The sequence below is a fragment of the Mycteria americana genome, chromosome 16 (assembly GCF_035582795.1).
Source record: "Mycteria americana isolate JAX WOST 10 ecotype Jacksonville Zoo and Gardens chromosome 16, USCA_MyAme_1.0, whole genome shotgun sequence".
Classification (NCBI taxonomy): Eukaryota; Metazoa; Chordata; class Aves; order Ciconiiformes; family Ciconiidae; genus Mycteria; species Mycteria americana.
In genome coordinates this window covers 11009943-11027176 of record NC_134380.1, presented here as the reverse complement: position 1 = coordinate 11027176, position 17234 = coordinate 11009943, and the positions used below count along the sequence as shown (strand labels likewise).

Below are 17234 nucleotides of genomic sequence, written 5' to 3'. Positions count from 1 at the left end.
CGTGCCCAGAAGCCGGTACGGAAAAAACTTTGGGCTTGAGAGAGTAAAGCTGTGCGCTGGAGGTGGTCCTGTTGTACCGCAGAAACGCAGTCGCTGCCTGTCATCGTTAATCACCGTCCGAAGGGATTAACGTCACCTCGCACACCGTCGGCAGCGGCTGTCCCAGCCGGGCCCGCCACCCTGGGCCGTGCGATCGTCGCTATGCCCAACGCTCTTCCCCCCAAAATACGTATGTGTACATAGATAACTATGTATTTATACACTCAGTCATGCATGCACATTAAAAGCCAAGAGGGCCCAGCAGAGCCCGAGGGAGCACCAAGGGAGAAGTGGGAGATGGCAGACGTGGAGAGGTTGGCTCGGCTCCTCGTTACGCCGGGGACAGACCCGGTGCTTCGGCCCCGCAGAGAGCCGGGACAAGACAAGTGAAGGTGCAGAAGCAGTGGGAGACAACTCTGGGTTGTTTGGGGTGTGTTTCTTTCTGTCAGTTGCTGCTAGTTGGATATCGGCTATATCTATTTTTATATCCTCATTATGATCGGTACTTGGGGGGAAAAAATGCTTCCACTCAAAGCTTAGTGAAAAATATTTGCCACTGTGAAATTAAAGGTCAATAATCAGAAGTAGCTTTTGAGTGTGAGCAATGTTTTTGTAGCTCCATAGTGGGTGTCAGAAACATGAGGGGATAAAAAAAGACTGAAATTGCAGGTGCAGGCTGAATAATTGCAGAGCCAATTTTAGCCACAGTTTCTGAGTATTTATAAGTAAAATTTCTTCAAGGATATCCTTGTAGATAATGGAGTGATTTTGAGTTCACTTTAAAGCATTAAATATGCTCAGCGTTGCTCATGTTTCGTGGGTCGCTTATGTCCTATCCCAAGGGGAGAAAATAGGAGGTGGTGTTGTGGAATAGAAAAATTTAAAAGTGCATGCCTGACATTTCTACACAAAAGACATAGGTTGCACTTGTTGTTTGTAGCCATGTCAAGAAAACCATCGATTAATCCAAAAGATATAGAGAAATCTCCCAGTGCTTTCAGCTCTTCAGCCTCTTCCTGAGTCAATGAAATAATAGTGTGTATGTATGATCCCAAATAAAACGTCTGACCTCTTTGATTCAATTAATTATTTCTCTTTCCTCAAAATCTGTCATTGACCTTACTGAGTGTATAGCATCTAAAGTGCTTTTATCTCAAACAAGTAAAGTGTTCAACTCTTCTAAGCTTGATTCACATGCACATATGCATCAAACAAGAATTTCTTAAATGTACGGTAGAAAATTGGCTGTTTTCTTTGATTTCTCAGCTGATCTAGAGCAGAAATGATTCTGTGTTAGGGTTTATTTGGTGATAGCTGTGATAGCTACACTGCTTGCCTACTCAGGTTGCACATAGCTCCTTAAACCAACATTTGCATAGAAGCAGTGCAAAAATCAGCGATGGAGTATTTAATCCATGGTAGAATCTCGGGTAGATTACAAAGATTATTTATTTTCTTCAAATTCCAAATTTAAAATAATTGTCATTTAATATGTTTTTGAAGATATGACTCCTTTTAATCTGCTTTAAAATAGCGGAAGCTTCTTGCAACACAGTAAGACTCCTGGATGGCTGACTTACTCAAAGAGCTGAACCTGCCAAACTTTTCACCTCTGAATCACCATTTCAGATACCCAGATTTGTTACAGGAATTTTGTAATCATTATGAAACCAATTTGTCCGAGTCAGTCGAAATCACAGGAGACAGACAACAGTTTTGTTAGTCAGTAGAATATGGAAGGCTGAATGCACTTAAGAACATGACTCTTTCCAGGCAGGTTTTTCAAGGGCAGGACGTCAGCACGTTGGCCAGGTGATACGGTGAGGTTTGCATTTCTGTCTAGCTTTGCAAATCTGCTTTTTGGCAGTCGAAACGGGTTGGAGTTTCTAAGCCAACTTTTTTATATGTTGTTGTGCATTGATTTGTACCTGCACGCTGTACCTTCAGATTTGAATATATCTCTTTTGTGCTCATCACAAAATACTTTGAAAAACTGAATTTGCTGGTATATGGTGAAAAAGAACAGGAGGCAGAGCAGAACCAATGAAATTGGAATCAGTACTCCAGGACAAATTTCCTGAGAGAACAGAACCGGTTTCTGGGTCTGCTCACCAATGCAGAGCAGGGTGGCCAGGGAGGTTGAAGCCTACCTGCATTGGTTTGACAATTGCATAACTTCTGTCCAAAAAGAAAGAAAAACTAAAGATTCAAGAAGTGACCAAGGTCTTGTCTCCAGCCAAAGCTGCAGCCTGGACATGGTGCGTACTGATGTGCACTGACCCTCCAGAGGAAATCACTATAGATACACGACTGTAGAACACATAGATATCCCAACCAGAAAACAGAACAAATTCCCAATTTGAATTGTTAAAATATCTTCATTTAAGTAAAACACATTCAGTACTTTTTTTTCCCATCTCATTTTACCATGTTCTCTTATCTCTGTAACTGTCTCAGCAGGTTGCCACATGTAACATGAGCACAGCTTAAGGCATTCTTTCAAACATCTTTTAAAAAAAAAAGGCAGGTTTCACTCACTCATACCAGCCTTTGGAACACCTCTAGTTGCAATACATTATTTTTCAGACCTTCTAAGCAAACCTTTCATGTCTGAAAAGTTGTGATTCACAAACACCTCACTACTTCCAACTCTTATCAGGTCACAGATTTTTTTCTCCCTCTTCTTGCTTCAGGAGACTAGATAATAAATTCAGCATTTGAACTGGTGCACCATATGAACATTGGCTCCTAAGGGTGATTCTTTAAAATACTCAAATACTGCATATCCAGCTAGGAGGCAGGGCCAGCTGACATGATCAGCTGTTATCCTGCTGCATGGGTAAGTAGAACTGGGAAAATGTGCTTAGAAAAATCTGAATGTTCCTGGGGCAACTGTTTTTTGCAAAATACAAATCATTTTGGGGAAAAGTAGCATTTCTGTGGCAGTGAATGCTAACTTTACTTACACCAACTTCACAGTGTTTTGCTATGAAAGACAAGTTAATATTAAACTGTGTTTGGTGTCTCAGCTACCGTCCTGAACATCCCGATCCCAGAGATGTATCCACACCACATTTAGACTGGATTTCCAAACAGGTAGGGTCCTGCCAGCTGATCTGTGTGTGTGTTAAAAGTAGTTATGAATACCTTGGCCTGTAAGTCAAACGTCATTCAAAGATCCCAGTTAGGCATGTTAGGAATCAAGACACAGTGCACATTGTACCAACGAAATACCCTCTTCGGTTGCAAGCCTGAATTTGTCTGTCTATCTCTGCATTAGAGAATTAAATTGCTGATGAGTACAAAGTATTAAATACTTAATAATAGCTGCCTCAATCTCTCCTTAAAAATAGGAAGTATAAGAACAAATTATATCAGTCATACTATTAAAATATTCATGTGCAGCCTTCAAAAAAAAAAGATAATTAGAGTATGTTCAGAGTTTTTTAATGGTAGCTGCAGCATCTTACAAGTAGTTTGATCTTAATGTTAAACAGTCCTTTTAAAGAGTTCTACAGTAGCTTGCTTACTGTGTAACTTACTTCTGCTTTTAATCACAGAGAAAGCTTTTATACTTCAGAGGTAACCACATATGACTCATGACAATTTATTATAAGTGTACAACAAATATTTCTCTATCACTTCCTAGTATGTTGAAGTTATAATTATTTTTTCTCAATGGAAATACAGACATAAGCTCAAAATTTGCCAGACTGGATCATACCAGTGAACTACCTGTATCGTAAATCAAATTAAAAGTACAGGTTACTTCAAAGCTACTTAATGACCAGAAATCATTACTATTGCTCAATGGTGTACAATTCTCTTTTTCTTTAAAAAGGAATCAGTTACATTGCATAATAGTGAAACAGTGGTAAAAATTAACAGTTGTTTAAAACAACAGTTTCAGGTGAAGTTAGAATCTCAAAAACATAAATAGTCTTACTTTAGCAAATTTTTTTAAAAGTGTAAAAGAACCCTTTATCTGGTGCTGTTGACATTGTGCTGGTTTTGGCTGGGATAGAGTTAATTTTCTTTGTAGTAGCTAGTATGGGGCTATGTTTTGGATTTGTGCTGAAAACAGCGTTGATAATACAGAGCTGTTTTGGTTGTTGCTAAGTGGTGTTTACACTGGTCAAGGACTTTTCAACTTCCCGTGCTCTGCCAGGTGCAGAAGAAGCTGGGAGGGAGCACAGCCAGGACAGCCGACCCCAACTGGCCAAAGGGCTATTCCATACCATATGGCGTCATGCTCAGTATATAAAGCTGGGGAAGAAGCAGGAAGGGGGGGGATGTTTGGAGTGATGGTGTTTGTCTTCCCAAGTAACTGTTATGTGTGATGGAGCCCTGCTGTCCTGGAGATGGCTGAACACCTGCCTGCCCATGGGAAGGAGTGAATGAATTCCTTGCTTTGCTTTGCTTGCGTGCACGGCTTTTGCTTTACTTATTAACCTGTCTTTATCTCAACCCACGAGTTTTCTCACTTTTACTCTTCTGATTCTCTTCCTCACCCCACTGTGGGGGAGTGAGCGAGCAGCTGTGTGGTGCTTAGTTGCTGGCTGGGGTTAAATCACAACAGACATTTAAACCATGGTTGGGTACTTGGCTTCTAAACTCATTTGGAAATCTCAGTCTTTCTCCTTATGTAAATTCTGGAAAATCCTTGGCTGATGACCCTCTGTCTATCTATAATTAAAGGTCCCCTCCCTATCACAGGGGAGCAGTAATGGAATCAGAATGCAGCTAATTACTAATGATAAAGGCCTTTCTGTATAAATCAGTTAAGAGCTAAAGGATTTGATTGATGATTAGGTAATATTAAATAAGAAGACACTATTGGCTGAAAATTACTTTATTGTAAAGGGACTGCTATTGAGAAAGTCATTTACAATCACATAAATGTTGGAAAGATGGAAAGAGAAGCAGTATTGCAGGGATTTTGAAGAAGGCAGAGAAAAGAGAATGGAAGTTAATGGCTGAAATAATGTGTCATAGCTTGTGAAAGAGGCTGGTAGGGATGGTGTTTGGGAAAACAGCTGAGACTGCGTTCACAGAGAGTCTGGAGTTAGCCTGGAAATTTACACTCACAGAACCTGAGTTTTCCTCTCATATAATGTTTTGTCTCAGTAAGGCAGAGATTTAGTACTGTATGACTTCTCTGATTCATACTTCATCTTCACATGGTTTCATGTCTGATGGGTCCTTCTTTACAAGTGCTGAAAAAAAGCCACGTTCTGTTGAAAACAAGTTAAGAGCTTGGGTTAAATTATTGAAATGTGTGATAGCTGAAAACAATATATCTCACGGACCCTGCTAGGTGAGCAATCAAGCTTTGCATCATAGTAAAACCGCTAGAAGAAATACACTATTTCGACTTCTATTTTAATGAAAGCTAAGCTACGTCACCAGAAGCCAAGTCAAATGTGAGGAAAGATGTTTTCATCATGCATAGGTTGTGTTTTTTCCTTCATTTACAAATGAAAATAAAACTTACAAGGAATATTCTATTCAAGGGATATTGATAAAACAAATGCAAAGCATTTCCTCTCGCTAACAAACTTCACTATTTAGTCTCTGTTTATTTATTCTAAAAAGCTGTGTGCTTGTGAACGAGTTCCTCCAGCATCAATTCCTCACTACAGCTGTCAGCTGCCTTTTAACACTCTTGGTCCAAAGTCAGAACCAGTGTGTTACCAATCAGCATACCACGGGAGTAATTCACCAGAATGGGAGTGAATAGGTCAGGTTCTCAAGGCTGCAGCAGTGTTCAGGCTCTTTTCCCTGTAGCAGATGATGATCCAAGGATTGATGAGATCCCGGAATCTTTACGTGTGGCCTTTTGTTTGGGCTAGGCCACCTCTAAATAACACCTTCTCAGAACAGAACAGGGATTAAAGCAGGGCTCTGACATATCCAAAAGAAAAGTCTCACTCTGCATTCTCTCCTTCTCTTAGGCCATTTCTTCCTAAATACCCATAAGTTTAGTACAAGACAGATGAATTGCCAGTCAAATAGGGCTCAAAGATGAATTATGACATTGCCCCCACACTAAAGTACTTGTTGTTCCACCAACAGAAGGTGTTTTATGATCAGCCTAGCTCGTACCTTTGAAACAGGCGGGGAGAGTAAGGTTGCCATCCACACATGGAACAGGTACGGTATAGGCACAGGATTTTTCTTTATTCTTGCAGAAGAAGGAGATAGTTTCACCATGCTGAATGCCTTCTTTAAGGTCGTTCTGAACTCTTTTCTTCTCACCGTTGTATAATACTACAGCTTTCTTAACTGGTATTTTACATGGTCCTGTAAAACAATCCAGTTATAAGCAACATGTAAGGATAATTAGAACTCTATTTTGAAAGGTGGGTAGATTAGATCCCATCAGAAATCTGTACAGGTGACATTGGGGAATGAAAAATAATGTGTCCCACACATACATAGTACTTCTGCTGGTATTACAATGCTGAAGATATTCAGACCCCTAAGTGTAGGGTCAAAAGTTTCCACTGAAAATCCAGCCTCAGTAAATTTTCTAATTATATTAAATAAGAAGATGAGAGGAAATACTCAGACAAATAAAGTTACTGGCTGATTATTGAAGTCAATTCAGATACATCATGTCATACAACGTTCAGTGTTGGGAGTGGTCTTAGATTATCAGGGCCTTGAATTACTATTTTGGTTTTCTTTTGAGGACAGCTCTTGCCCAAAGGTGTAATAGCTCATTAACAGTCAGAGCGGTGGTCTTTTAGGAAAATTCAATTTGATATGTGGTTTCTAACAGATAGTGTATGTATACCTTTACAGGTTGGCTTTGTGGACCAATTTCCAGTATTTTCACATCGGGAATACTTAGGTCCGTCCAGCACATAGCTGGGCTGGCAGCCGAAGCTGACGCTTTCATTATAGTGGTATGTTCTACGAACAGCAAACTCTATGAATCCATTTTCTATTCCCGTTGGAGTGGGACATACGACAACTGCAGTACAAAAACAAAAGCAAAGATTTATCAATGTTGTGGTTCTAAAAGACATGCTATATACTTCAAAAAACGCATAAAGCTTTCATGGTGGTTCATTTGAGCCTCTTGCAGAGGAAGACATAGCCAGAAGAAGGATAGTTTAAAAATAAATAAATAAATATCACTTGTTTTAAATACACATCTATTGCAATCTGTGGTTATATCCAAAAACTACTTAAATGTGGCATAGTTTCACTGAAACCAGTGAAGTTCTTAGGACTAAGGGTAAGGTTGTCTATTTCTTAGATTAATCCTAGCACTTAGTAGAATAAAATGTTCGCTGTGCTCTGGAGGCCAGGCTCTGATTCCCCACTGTGAACTATGTTCAGCAGGTTTTGTTTATATAACCTTTATACCTGCGGCAAATATTTTGTCAATCCCATGTTGGATGCAATCTTGTTAGCAATCACCTTGCATTCACGAGTCTGACTTTCAGAATAATTCTACCGTATGTTTGCAATAACAATTGTAGAAAAAATTATTAAGGTTGTTCATATAGTTTTATATATACAATTCTAGGGAATATTTTTAGGTGTTGATAAAAGAAAGTTACTTACCCTTGCACTCTGGAATGCTGCTCCACTTCCCGTTGGCCATGCAGGTAGCTGTCTCGTTCCCGATAAGTGCAAGAGGAGGTACACATTCAAAAGTAATTGTGTCCAGGACATTAAAAGTATTTCCAGGTTTCAAGCGACGATAAGAAAGGACTCCAAATTCAGGAATTGAGGGAGGTGCGCAAGTCACCGCTAGAAAAGCACAGGATTCATAGAAATTAAAGCTTAAAGATCAAATTATTACTAGAATCACAGGAGCAACATGCTTATAACCAAGTGAGCCCACACCGCCGTTTACGGAAGCGTAGCTAACAAAACAAAAAGTTCAGATTAAAATTCTCAGGAGCCTTAGACAATGTAATTCATTATTTTTGCTATATTTTCCAGGCAATATTATGCAGTATATTGCTTTTTCAGTAAAGCGTTTATGCAGGACAGGTTATAGCAAAACCACATGTAATGGTTGCAAAGGCATGACAATACCCTCTTTTTATACACAGGGAGAATGAATTTGAGTGGATAAACATCTTACCTTCAGCTGTAAATAACATGCCTGATCTTGGCCTTTTGTACAGACTTTTAAACTCCATTTCTCTAAAACTAGAATCCACACATCTAAAACCAAACATACAGGGTTCTTGATTTTTCGTAACCATTTTTTGCACAGCGCTATAAGAGGCCTCTGAATAAGAGTATATGTAATTCTGAGCAATGTCAGGGAATTTTTCTGTAATAGGAATAAGGATAGAGTAGTTCTTCAGTATTTAAACACGTACGTTGACACTGTGGAAAAGCTCCACTCCACTTTCCATCTGCCATGCATTGGCTCGTTCTTGTCCCAACAAGGTTGTAACTGAAAAGAAAAAGACCTGATTATCAGAAAGCTTAACAAACAGGGAGAAAAATCAAGTTGTGCTTTGCAAGAAAGATTACCATTTCTCATAAACAGACTTAAGAGTCTAGTTCTGAAATCCTTCTCTAGTTCTAGCACGTACTGACCTCAAAGAAAGTTTAGATTCAAATATGAAAAATTGTTAGTATTTGAGTATTGCAAGCATCCAGACAAAAGGCTTGATACAAGATGTTTTGCTGTTTCAACTGTATATTCTATCTTATATATTAATTTCTACAAGGGATTAATACTGTGGTTATATGTGAGTAGTGAGCATTGATCTGTGATTGCTAATGTAAATGTTATGGTTTGGGAGGAGTTCTGAGCTAATTATGGCAATTAGGATCAAACTATTGCAAAGAACTCAGCACTCTTCAGAACTAAAGTCACTGAGGTGCATTATTTTATTTTAATGCAAGATAGCCCAATTTAATTTCCACATGCACTCTAATGTCTCTTCCATCCTCTGTACTGATATTATTAGCACTTACTCTGAGTTTTAAAGAAAGGTTCATTGTGTATCTACCATTTCAATATCACACAGCTGAAAACCAGTAAATTATGATTAGCAAAATTAAATCAAGTCCCATTGCTACATTTGGTGTCATAGATGAATTTATTTATTCCTTATCTTGCTCCTGTCTTGCAGAAGAAGGAGGTAGCTGAGGTTGTTGATGCTCTTGAGTGAACTCTAGGCTATGTCTCACCTATGACCTTCCCAGGTAAGCCCTGTTTATTAATTAATTGCCCAAGTAAAATGAACTGTATGCTCCTGTCAAATGTTTCCCTGCATTTACCATAACTATTTTTGTTTAAATGTATCCCCGTTTCTAAAACTGGCAAGTAGCCTTGAGTAAAAGTGCATTTGCTCCAGGGACCAAATTAGGATTAACCTCATGTTTTCATTTGCTGAGCTTGGAAAGGCATAGAAACAAAATTTTCAGTCTCCAGAGCCTAACAGCATAACAACTTAGATGGAGGCTATCTTCTCTCTGCTGTAGGATTTCATCTCATAATGTAATAAGAGGATTTAAAAAGCAGGGGAAAGCAGTCCAGAATAAACCTTTGCATAAAATCTCTGCTATTTTGATGGTTTCCATATCTGTAAGACATTCCTTTGGAGTAGCAAAGCTTCAGGATGTTATAGCCAAGACTGAACAGAGGAGGATCACCAGATATGCAATTTCTTTTTAGTTTCTGAAGTGGAGGTGGGCTTTTATGTGCAGTTTTCTAAGTTCCCTGGCTTGCAATACTGCAGCAGGTGATACTAGAACGTAATATTGTGGTTTAGGTTATTTATTTAACAGCATGAGGAAGGGAACGCTTACCCAGGTTCACAGGAAAAACTTATAGAACTCTGATAGTGGGCGTCTGTAAAATCAATTGTTCCGTGCTGCAAGGGTCCAGGACTGGGACATCTCTTTGCTGTTAATTAAAGATATAAAAAGGATAATATTATTTCACGAGGCATGAAGCTAGGATAATGGAAATGAGTTGATCTTAAAGAGGTCCTGGTGTCTTTCACTTTTCTCCACTCCTGTGTACTACATTTCATAAGTCTAGCTAGTCTACATTTCTATCAAAATGTAGTAGTTTCAAAGTTTTTGTGATTCAATAACTCTTAACACTTGATTGTCTGAGGGAAATAACTTTTATGCAATGAGATGATACAAATGAACAAAGAGGGATACAATAAATGCAGGTGTTGTCAAGCAGTATTTGTGATTAGAGTATAAGCACTGCTGGGCTGAGTTAGTTTAAGGTTCACCTTGTCCAGGTCCAATCTCCATCACCATCCAGGAGCAGAGGCTTAAGGGGAAGCATGGGACATGCATGGGAAGATCCTTCCCCTGTTACTTGCCCCTCTCCTCCCCCTCACCCAGTTATCTTCCGACAAGTAAGGAAAGGACAATCGGAAAACAGAAGTATATCCGTTTAAATATATCAGATGAATCACGTGGACTACAAAATATCCTTTTCAGGTCAGTGCATGGCATGTCAGCCAGATGGCGTAAAATCTAGGAACAGGATTTACTTGGTTTTACTTACGTAGGCATAGCAGCGTATTGAGCGGCCACTTGCCAGTCGGGAGGCAGGTGTACTTCCTTTGCCCGTTATTGGGGACGAACCCAGGCCTACAGGTATATTCTATTTCCTCACCCACGTCATACACGCTTTTGTTTACATCAACTGTGGCAAATAGCACTTCTGGTGGCCTGGGACAGACTGGAGGAAAGGAGACACTTTACAAGAAATTGGGCAGAAAGTTGGAGCTGTTTTTATTTCTCAACTGGAAGCACAGGTTTCTGTATTATCATCGACTGTAGAATGTTCCTGCACAGAGCTAAACGGTCCCTCTGTAATCTATAGGTACGTAACTTACTGAGGCAGCTGATGGCTGCTATAACTATTAGCTAGAAAAAAATGTGTTCTTCCTCTTCTCCTCAGCAGATCTATCAGTGGCCCCAGTTAGATTTTGTGTCACTTTTTTAAAACTACAATTTACTTTTGCTTTAAAATGTATTTATGAAGGTATTCTGCAAAGTGAGTTGATGGTAAATTATCTTGGACAAAAGAGGGTGAGAGGGACTTAGAAGCAAACTAATGCACTTCATTTTTAATCTAAATTAGTTTGGTGGGGTCAGCCTGAAATGAGATTATTTTTTTAATTAAATTTATTTTTCTCTGGTTTCCCCAATTTTTCTGTTCAGTGGGGCAAACACTCTGTTACATTAGACAGTTCCGATTCCAAAACAGCTTTAACATGTTGACAGCGTGAACAACTCATCACCCAGAGAGTGAGAACAGGAGGGGAACAGCGAGGGAGGAATGGAGGGTGCAGACTGCACTCCTGCAAAGGACATGGGGAGAGGCTCCTGCTGAGATTGTGGGGAGAGAACAGAGGAACACAAAGCTTGTGCTGTAGAAATGCATCGTGAACAGAGGGAGAGAGTACAGGAAACAGTGCCCAGAGCCCCTGGCACGGGGGAAAGGAGGAGAAAAGCAAGGCAGGAGCCGTGCCAGGCAGCCTGTGCAGCAGAGGGGAAAGAGAAGTGAGCAGGGAGCTGCGCAGAGGGACGGAGCGAGGTTAACTCCTGGCATATGCAATGCCCCCAGCATGCAGGCAACCTGGTTTCCACAACTTCTGTCAATATTTCTTCTGTTTACTTCAATTTTATACTTTTGTATACAGCAATTCACCTCACCGTAGGAAGAGGGGGAGGAAGGAAGGAATGGAAGGGAAAAAGAGAGGAAACAGCTTTCAGAGAAAATTCCCCTTCAAAACACTTGACCAGAGTTGTCTGAAAGCTTTAAAATCCTGACGCTTTTTGCAGCTTCCCTCATTCACACTTCAGGATAGTACTGGCTGTTAGAAAGTGGAAGATGCTTACCTTTTGCTGCAAGAGCACAGTGGCTCAGAGCAACTACGCACGCAACCAGTGCCAGGGAGTACATTGCTGCCAGTCCACAAGCCCAAATGACCCTCAGTCCAGTGTTTCTTCTCTTAAAAATAAAGACAACCACGAAAGGACGGTTACATATTAACTCTTTGTATTTATTCCCATCCTAGTAAACAGAAGATAAAAGGTTCCTTGTGTTGAGTGTAATAAAGGATGAAACAACCATCACATGTTGCATTTGTACATAATGCAGGAATTCAAATAGCGATCTCTGCTGAAAACATCTCCTCTCTGGTTGTTTCTGCAGAGCATCTCCTGCTGGGACCGATGTTTTTTCAAAAACAATATTATCTTCTCAGCATCTTTAGAGAATGAGGATGTTTAGAATATGATATTGGATCAAATAATAGAACTGTCACTAAGAAGCTTTTGTTTATCACTCAAGCATGTACATTTCTATGTACCAAAGAGTCCCGAGAGTTATAACAAAATCTTTTTAAGGCAAAATGATTAGCGTTGGAGTGACATTGGTATTGTCATACGCCTGCAGTGATGACACCAACTTCATGCCAGTTTACACCAAATGATGATCTGGCCTGAAATTCAGGCTTCAGGGGCCTGTTTGATCAGATTCAGGTCGTCAATAAGCATCTTTCAATTAACATATAACTCAAAGCAGCAGAGACAGGGCTCACAATACCAGGGCTGCAGGAAAAGTGAAATAATGATGCTGGACTGTGCTAATTTGTGACAAAGGGATTAAACTTAAATCATATTTTTGGGTGGTATAAAAACTTGCTTTGGTGCTGTGATTTGGGGGCATCAAGTCAAAACTCCACAGATATCAGCTGAGGTTCTGATCACTGCAGTTCTCCTAATTTAGCAGATTTTGACTGCAGGAGCATCTGAAGTGCAACCAAAATAACATTTGTGTAATCATTGTTCCACAGTTTGGTGTTTCTAATCTAAGTATCCTCCTTCCCTGCTGACTCACAGCCTGTGAGGGGGAGTGAGGGACATTTGAAGCTCTAACGAGAAGCTAGGTTATGTCAAACTCTGACTGCTGTCATCTGAAATAGTTTGTTTATTTTTGTTTTATAAAGTTTCTCTGTTTGCATCTAAAACACAAAATTTAGCCACAACATTAAACAAGTAGGAACATGCTATTCTTCTCAGAAAGAAAATGCTGTGAATGTCCTGCTCAAAATATTTACCAAATACACAGTGCCAAAGGACAAAGTACCACTGCTAAATCAACAGAAAAAAATTGACTTCATTTTCTGTATTTACATCTGATTATTCTTCCATTTGTCACAGCCTGCTTCTTCCTCTCCTCTTTCTCTACAAAATTTCACAAATATCTTTTCTCTTCCCAACACACTGCAATGCTGTAATGAACTGTCTTGCCTCTGGTTTAAATCCTTCCTTAGATCTGCCTGCTATTTTGATTACATTCTTTTCTGTGTTTAAAATAGCACAGGAATAGATGGGCACAATTTTATCCATTTCAACGTTGGCCATATGAGCATTTCTCAGTGTGCTCAGCAGATGGCAGAACGTACTCTACCATATACCATACAGGTACAAACTTGAACTGAAAAGTTTTCTATGCTACTTTAAGAAGAGGAAAAAAAATTGTCTTAAATTATGTGCACATTAATTTTTCCATAGATTTTGTGTGTGATAACTTTACTGCTTTTAAAATTGAAAGTAAAACAATAATTGCATGTGAAACTGGAAGAGGAATGAATATTTAAGTATGTTTCACACAACTGCATAATAACTGCCAATATTGTGATTCTTTTGAAACTGTATTTCTCTGCAATAAGAAGCATTAGAATGTATGTTGCAATGTATGTTACAAATAACTGTGTCTTTTCCGGTAACTGGAGAAGACATGATTATTATTGTATGGATTCACCTTGGCAGAGCATAAGCAAACCAACCTGGTTCTTTCTGTATTTGGTGATAGTACGCAGTTATATATATCATCTGATTTTTCCATCAAATCCAACCCACTCCTTCAGCACGTGTGCTATTTATTATTGTAGCTCCTATAAACCCAGTCGTGAAGCAGAACTTTGTTTCGTTAGTGACCATATAAATACAGAGCAGACTGATGGTCTCTACCACAAGTAGTGTTATATTCTAAGGAAAGAAATGGTAGCTGCAAGTGGAGAAAGCGGTGCAAGAACACCCTGAAATGATATTGGCTAGCATGATATGCAGAGTATCAGTATCACAGCAGTCTAATTGTTACCTGGTTTTGTGCTAGCATAACCTAAAAGGAAAATATGCAGGAGGGATGTGAACGAACTGGCTTTGCAGAAGCGGTGTTGCTCAGATAAAAATATGAAGGGCAGCATAGCAGAGATCGAGTGCATGGTTGAAAAGATAGCAATTAAATGATGGAGACTGGCATCACTGGCTGATCAGAGTGGTTTCAGTAAGGAATAAGAGAGAGGAAGAGGATAAGCCAGCAAAGGCCTTAAAAGTGAAGGTAAAAATGTCATATGGAAGAGAAGGAGGAAAAAAATAGTAGAGGGATGCTAAAAGAAAAATGATGATGAAAAACAGTCTATGCAGCTGCATTCTGCATTGACACCAGGGGTCAGCTGGAGCTGTCATGACAATAGGAAAAGATGTAATAATCGGGACACAAGATAATAAGAAGGTAGACAAAGACTTTCAGACAGGAATTGGTCTCTCCTAGTGATATGCAGAAAGTTTGCAAGAAGTAGACAGACTGAAGGTCGGTGCGAGGTAACAGTTCCCTCAGCTAATGAGCCAAACCTTATGTCCTTCCTCTAATCTGTCTGTCTGCTTCTCTAGTTGATGCTGTAATTTTCCTGATATTGTAGGATATGTCGCACCTCTGATCCTGCCACAGACTTCCTGGCAGTCTGTCCTTCCGGCAAATGAGTGCTGGGCCTGCATTACCCACCATTCGCAAGATTTTATGACTGTTCTTCAACCAGAAAATGCACGACACAGCCAGTTCAAGATGCAGGTGTTTCTCAAATCAACAGGAATGTATTGATTAGGGACACTGTAGAATGTTAGAGAAGCCTAAATGCAGTCCTGCCTTATGTGCCAGCACCCGCTTGCTGAGGCACCCTCTCTGGCATGAAAGCTGGCCTTGGGACTGTACTTGGACCAACAATCTCATCCTTTTCCTGCAAGGATAAGATATTCAGATTCCAGCTCCCTTCATGCTGTTCCCTTTGTTTCACATGTCAGTCACTGGGTTTTCGTGTGTACGCCCATTCCTCTCTCCGGAGTATGAAGAGGTGATGGGCAGATGGCTATCGGATGTATCCGTGTTCCTCTGCAGGAGCAGGTGTTAAGTCACAGGTCCAATCATGGCCCTTCGTGTTGCCCAGATAGTTCTATTAATATTTGTTCAAAGTTCATTTATGCACTGCACAAACATTTTTATCGCCTCTACTCAATACATCCAATATTGAAGTGAGGGCTCCATTGTACTGAAGAGATAAGAAATAAAAAGTAAGAAGGTAAACTGAGTCATTTTTAGCCTTAAAGAAAAATAATTGCATTCAGTTCTGGACAAGATGAAACTATTCCTACTTCCTAAATATTATTTGCATTTCATATTTAATGTAGAACTGTATAGACAATTTAGATGTATACATTCATTATTAGCAAAATATTCAGCCCGCCAGAAGCAAGATCCATTTGCAGTGAATTATTTTCCACTGAAAGTTTATGTTTCATGTGTTTGGAGATGTTGGAAGTAAGCACACAGTAACTGTTACTGACCTGAAAGAATGTCTCGGTGACATAAAAAGTAACCAGTGTCTATATAATTCTTAAAAAGATTATTTTCACTTAGGAGCATATTTTAAGGGTAAACTGTAGTTCTAATTACCACTGATGTTCCAGAATGGTTTTTCTGAAGTTACCGAAATAATTACCATTTTAGACCTTAAATCACTTTAAGCACCCACCAGTTTACGGGAAGTGTAGTATTAAAATACCCCATCCTGTATTAATCTGAGCTGTCAGAGGGCTGGCAGTAACAAGTTTTCCAGGTGATAGCAGGCCAATATTCTCTCGCAGAGGCATGAAGGTGTTCTAGTTTTCAGACATGTTAAATTCATGGTGTACAAAACCAGAGAGCATTTTAAAGCTACTTCCTCCTCTTCACCTTCTCATTTCCTGCACAGAAAATCCGGAGAATCTCTCTCAGTTTTACTGTGACCCAAATACTGTGAAACTGTCTGTTCCCCTGATAAAGTCATCAAAACTCTGTCTAAAAAATCCTGTGTTAAATTTCTTCATCGGGAATGTTAAATTATGAAGCCTTGGGGGCAAATTATTTTCTGAGAGTTTGAATCCGCAGTGAACAGATCTGCAAGGGACAATTTTTGAGATGTCAACATAAAAGCACAGGATGGAGCCACAGACCTTCTCACCCTTTTTTGTCTTGTCCCACCTTTTTGCCTTTCCCTTTAGTGCAGGTGTAGACATACACAATTGCATTCAAGGAAGAAGCCAGCCAGCCAGCCAGCCATCATAAGAGAGAGGTCAGAAAAGACAGGGTGCTCTCCAAGCTCAAGCCAAACTGTTTCTCTTCTCCCATCAAGCTTGAAACAAAGTTTTCAAGATTCCCTTCATCATTATTGTTCTGCTTCCTATTAAGCCAGATGCCACAGATTTCCGTGAGAGCAGCATCTGGCCTTGGTTGGTTTATATATATATATAAAAATATTATTAATATATTATTAATTTATTAAATTATAATTATCAAATTATATATAATATTTATATATAATTTATATTTATATAATTTATATTTATATAATTTATATTTATATAATTTATATTTATATAATTTATATTTATATAATTTATATAATTTTTAATATATATATATCTCCTCAGGCTGTCATCTTGTTTACAAGCTGGAGAGAGTTCAGACCTGGTCAGGATCTGATGTAAGTTCTCCAAGGAATCGCACTGCTGCAGGAATGCACTTTACACTTCGAGGACATCAAAAATGTCATTAGCATTTTACCACTTTGTGATCCAGCAGAGCAATCCTTGCTAGTTTTCATCCCAGGATGACTCCATCCCTTGTGATACAGGATTTCTCTGGGTAAACAAGAATGCTCTTAAATTGCCTGTGCCTCCCTTGGCACTTTGACATAATGCTATCAGAAAGCCCAGCTACCACCAGATTTATTTACTGCCATTCTTTGGTTTTCCCAAATGACGGATAAGAGGGTCAATAACCACGAAGCCGTTTGGTATATTCATCCACATTAAAAACTTATTTGAAAAGTCCGTGTGTCTAAAAGCAGCCT

The 17234-nt window shown here is 39.4% G+C and overlaps 1 protein-coding gene across 1 annotated transcript; it reads right to left on the bottom strand.

Moving 5' to 3' along the window:
* Positions 1-5202: 5202 nt before the first annotated feature.
* Positions 5203-11962, bottom strand: APOH (apolipoprotein H). Its single transcript, XM_075518658.1, has 8 exons — positions 11899-11962; positions 10556-10732; positions 9835-9931; positions 8391-8467; positions 7618-7806; positions 6839-7018; positions 6145-6342; positions 5203-5273 (listed from the first exon to the last, which is right to left on the bottom strand). Exons 1-8 carry the CDS (start codon positions 11960-11962, stop codon positions 5203-5205), a joined length of 1053 nt encoding a protein of 350 aa, XP_075374773.1.
* Positions 11963-17234: the final 5272 nt, after the last annotated feature.

Excerpts from the sequence above, each read along its gene's own strand:
- APOH (XM_075518658.1), bottom strand. The coding sequence starts at position 11,962 with ATGTACTCCCTGGCACTGGTTGCGTGCGTAGTTGCTCTGAGCCACTGT. Across the intron at positions 9,932-10,555 it reads CAATACGCTGCTATGCCTAC|CAAAGAGATGTCCCAGTCCT; the intron begins GTAAGTAAAACC and ends TTTAATTAACAG. Across the intron at positions 8,468-9,834 it reads AGTTTTTCCTGTGAACCTGG|TTACAACCTTGTTGGGACAA; the intron begins GTAAGCGTTCCC and ends TTTTCTTTTCAG.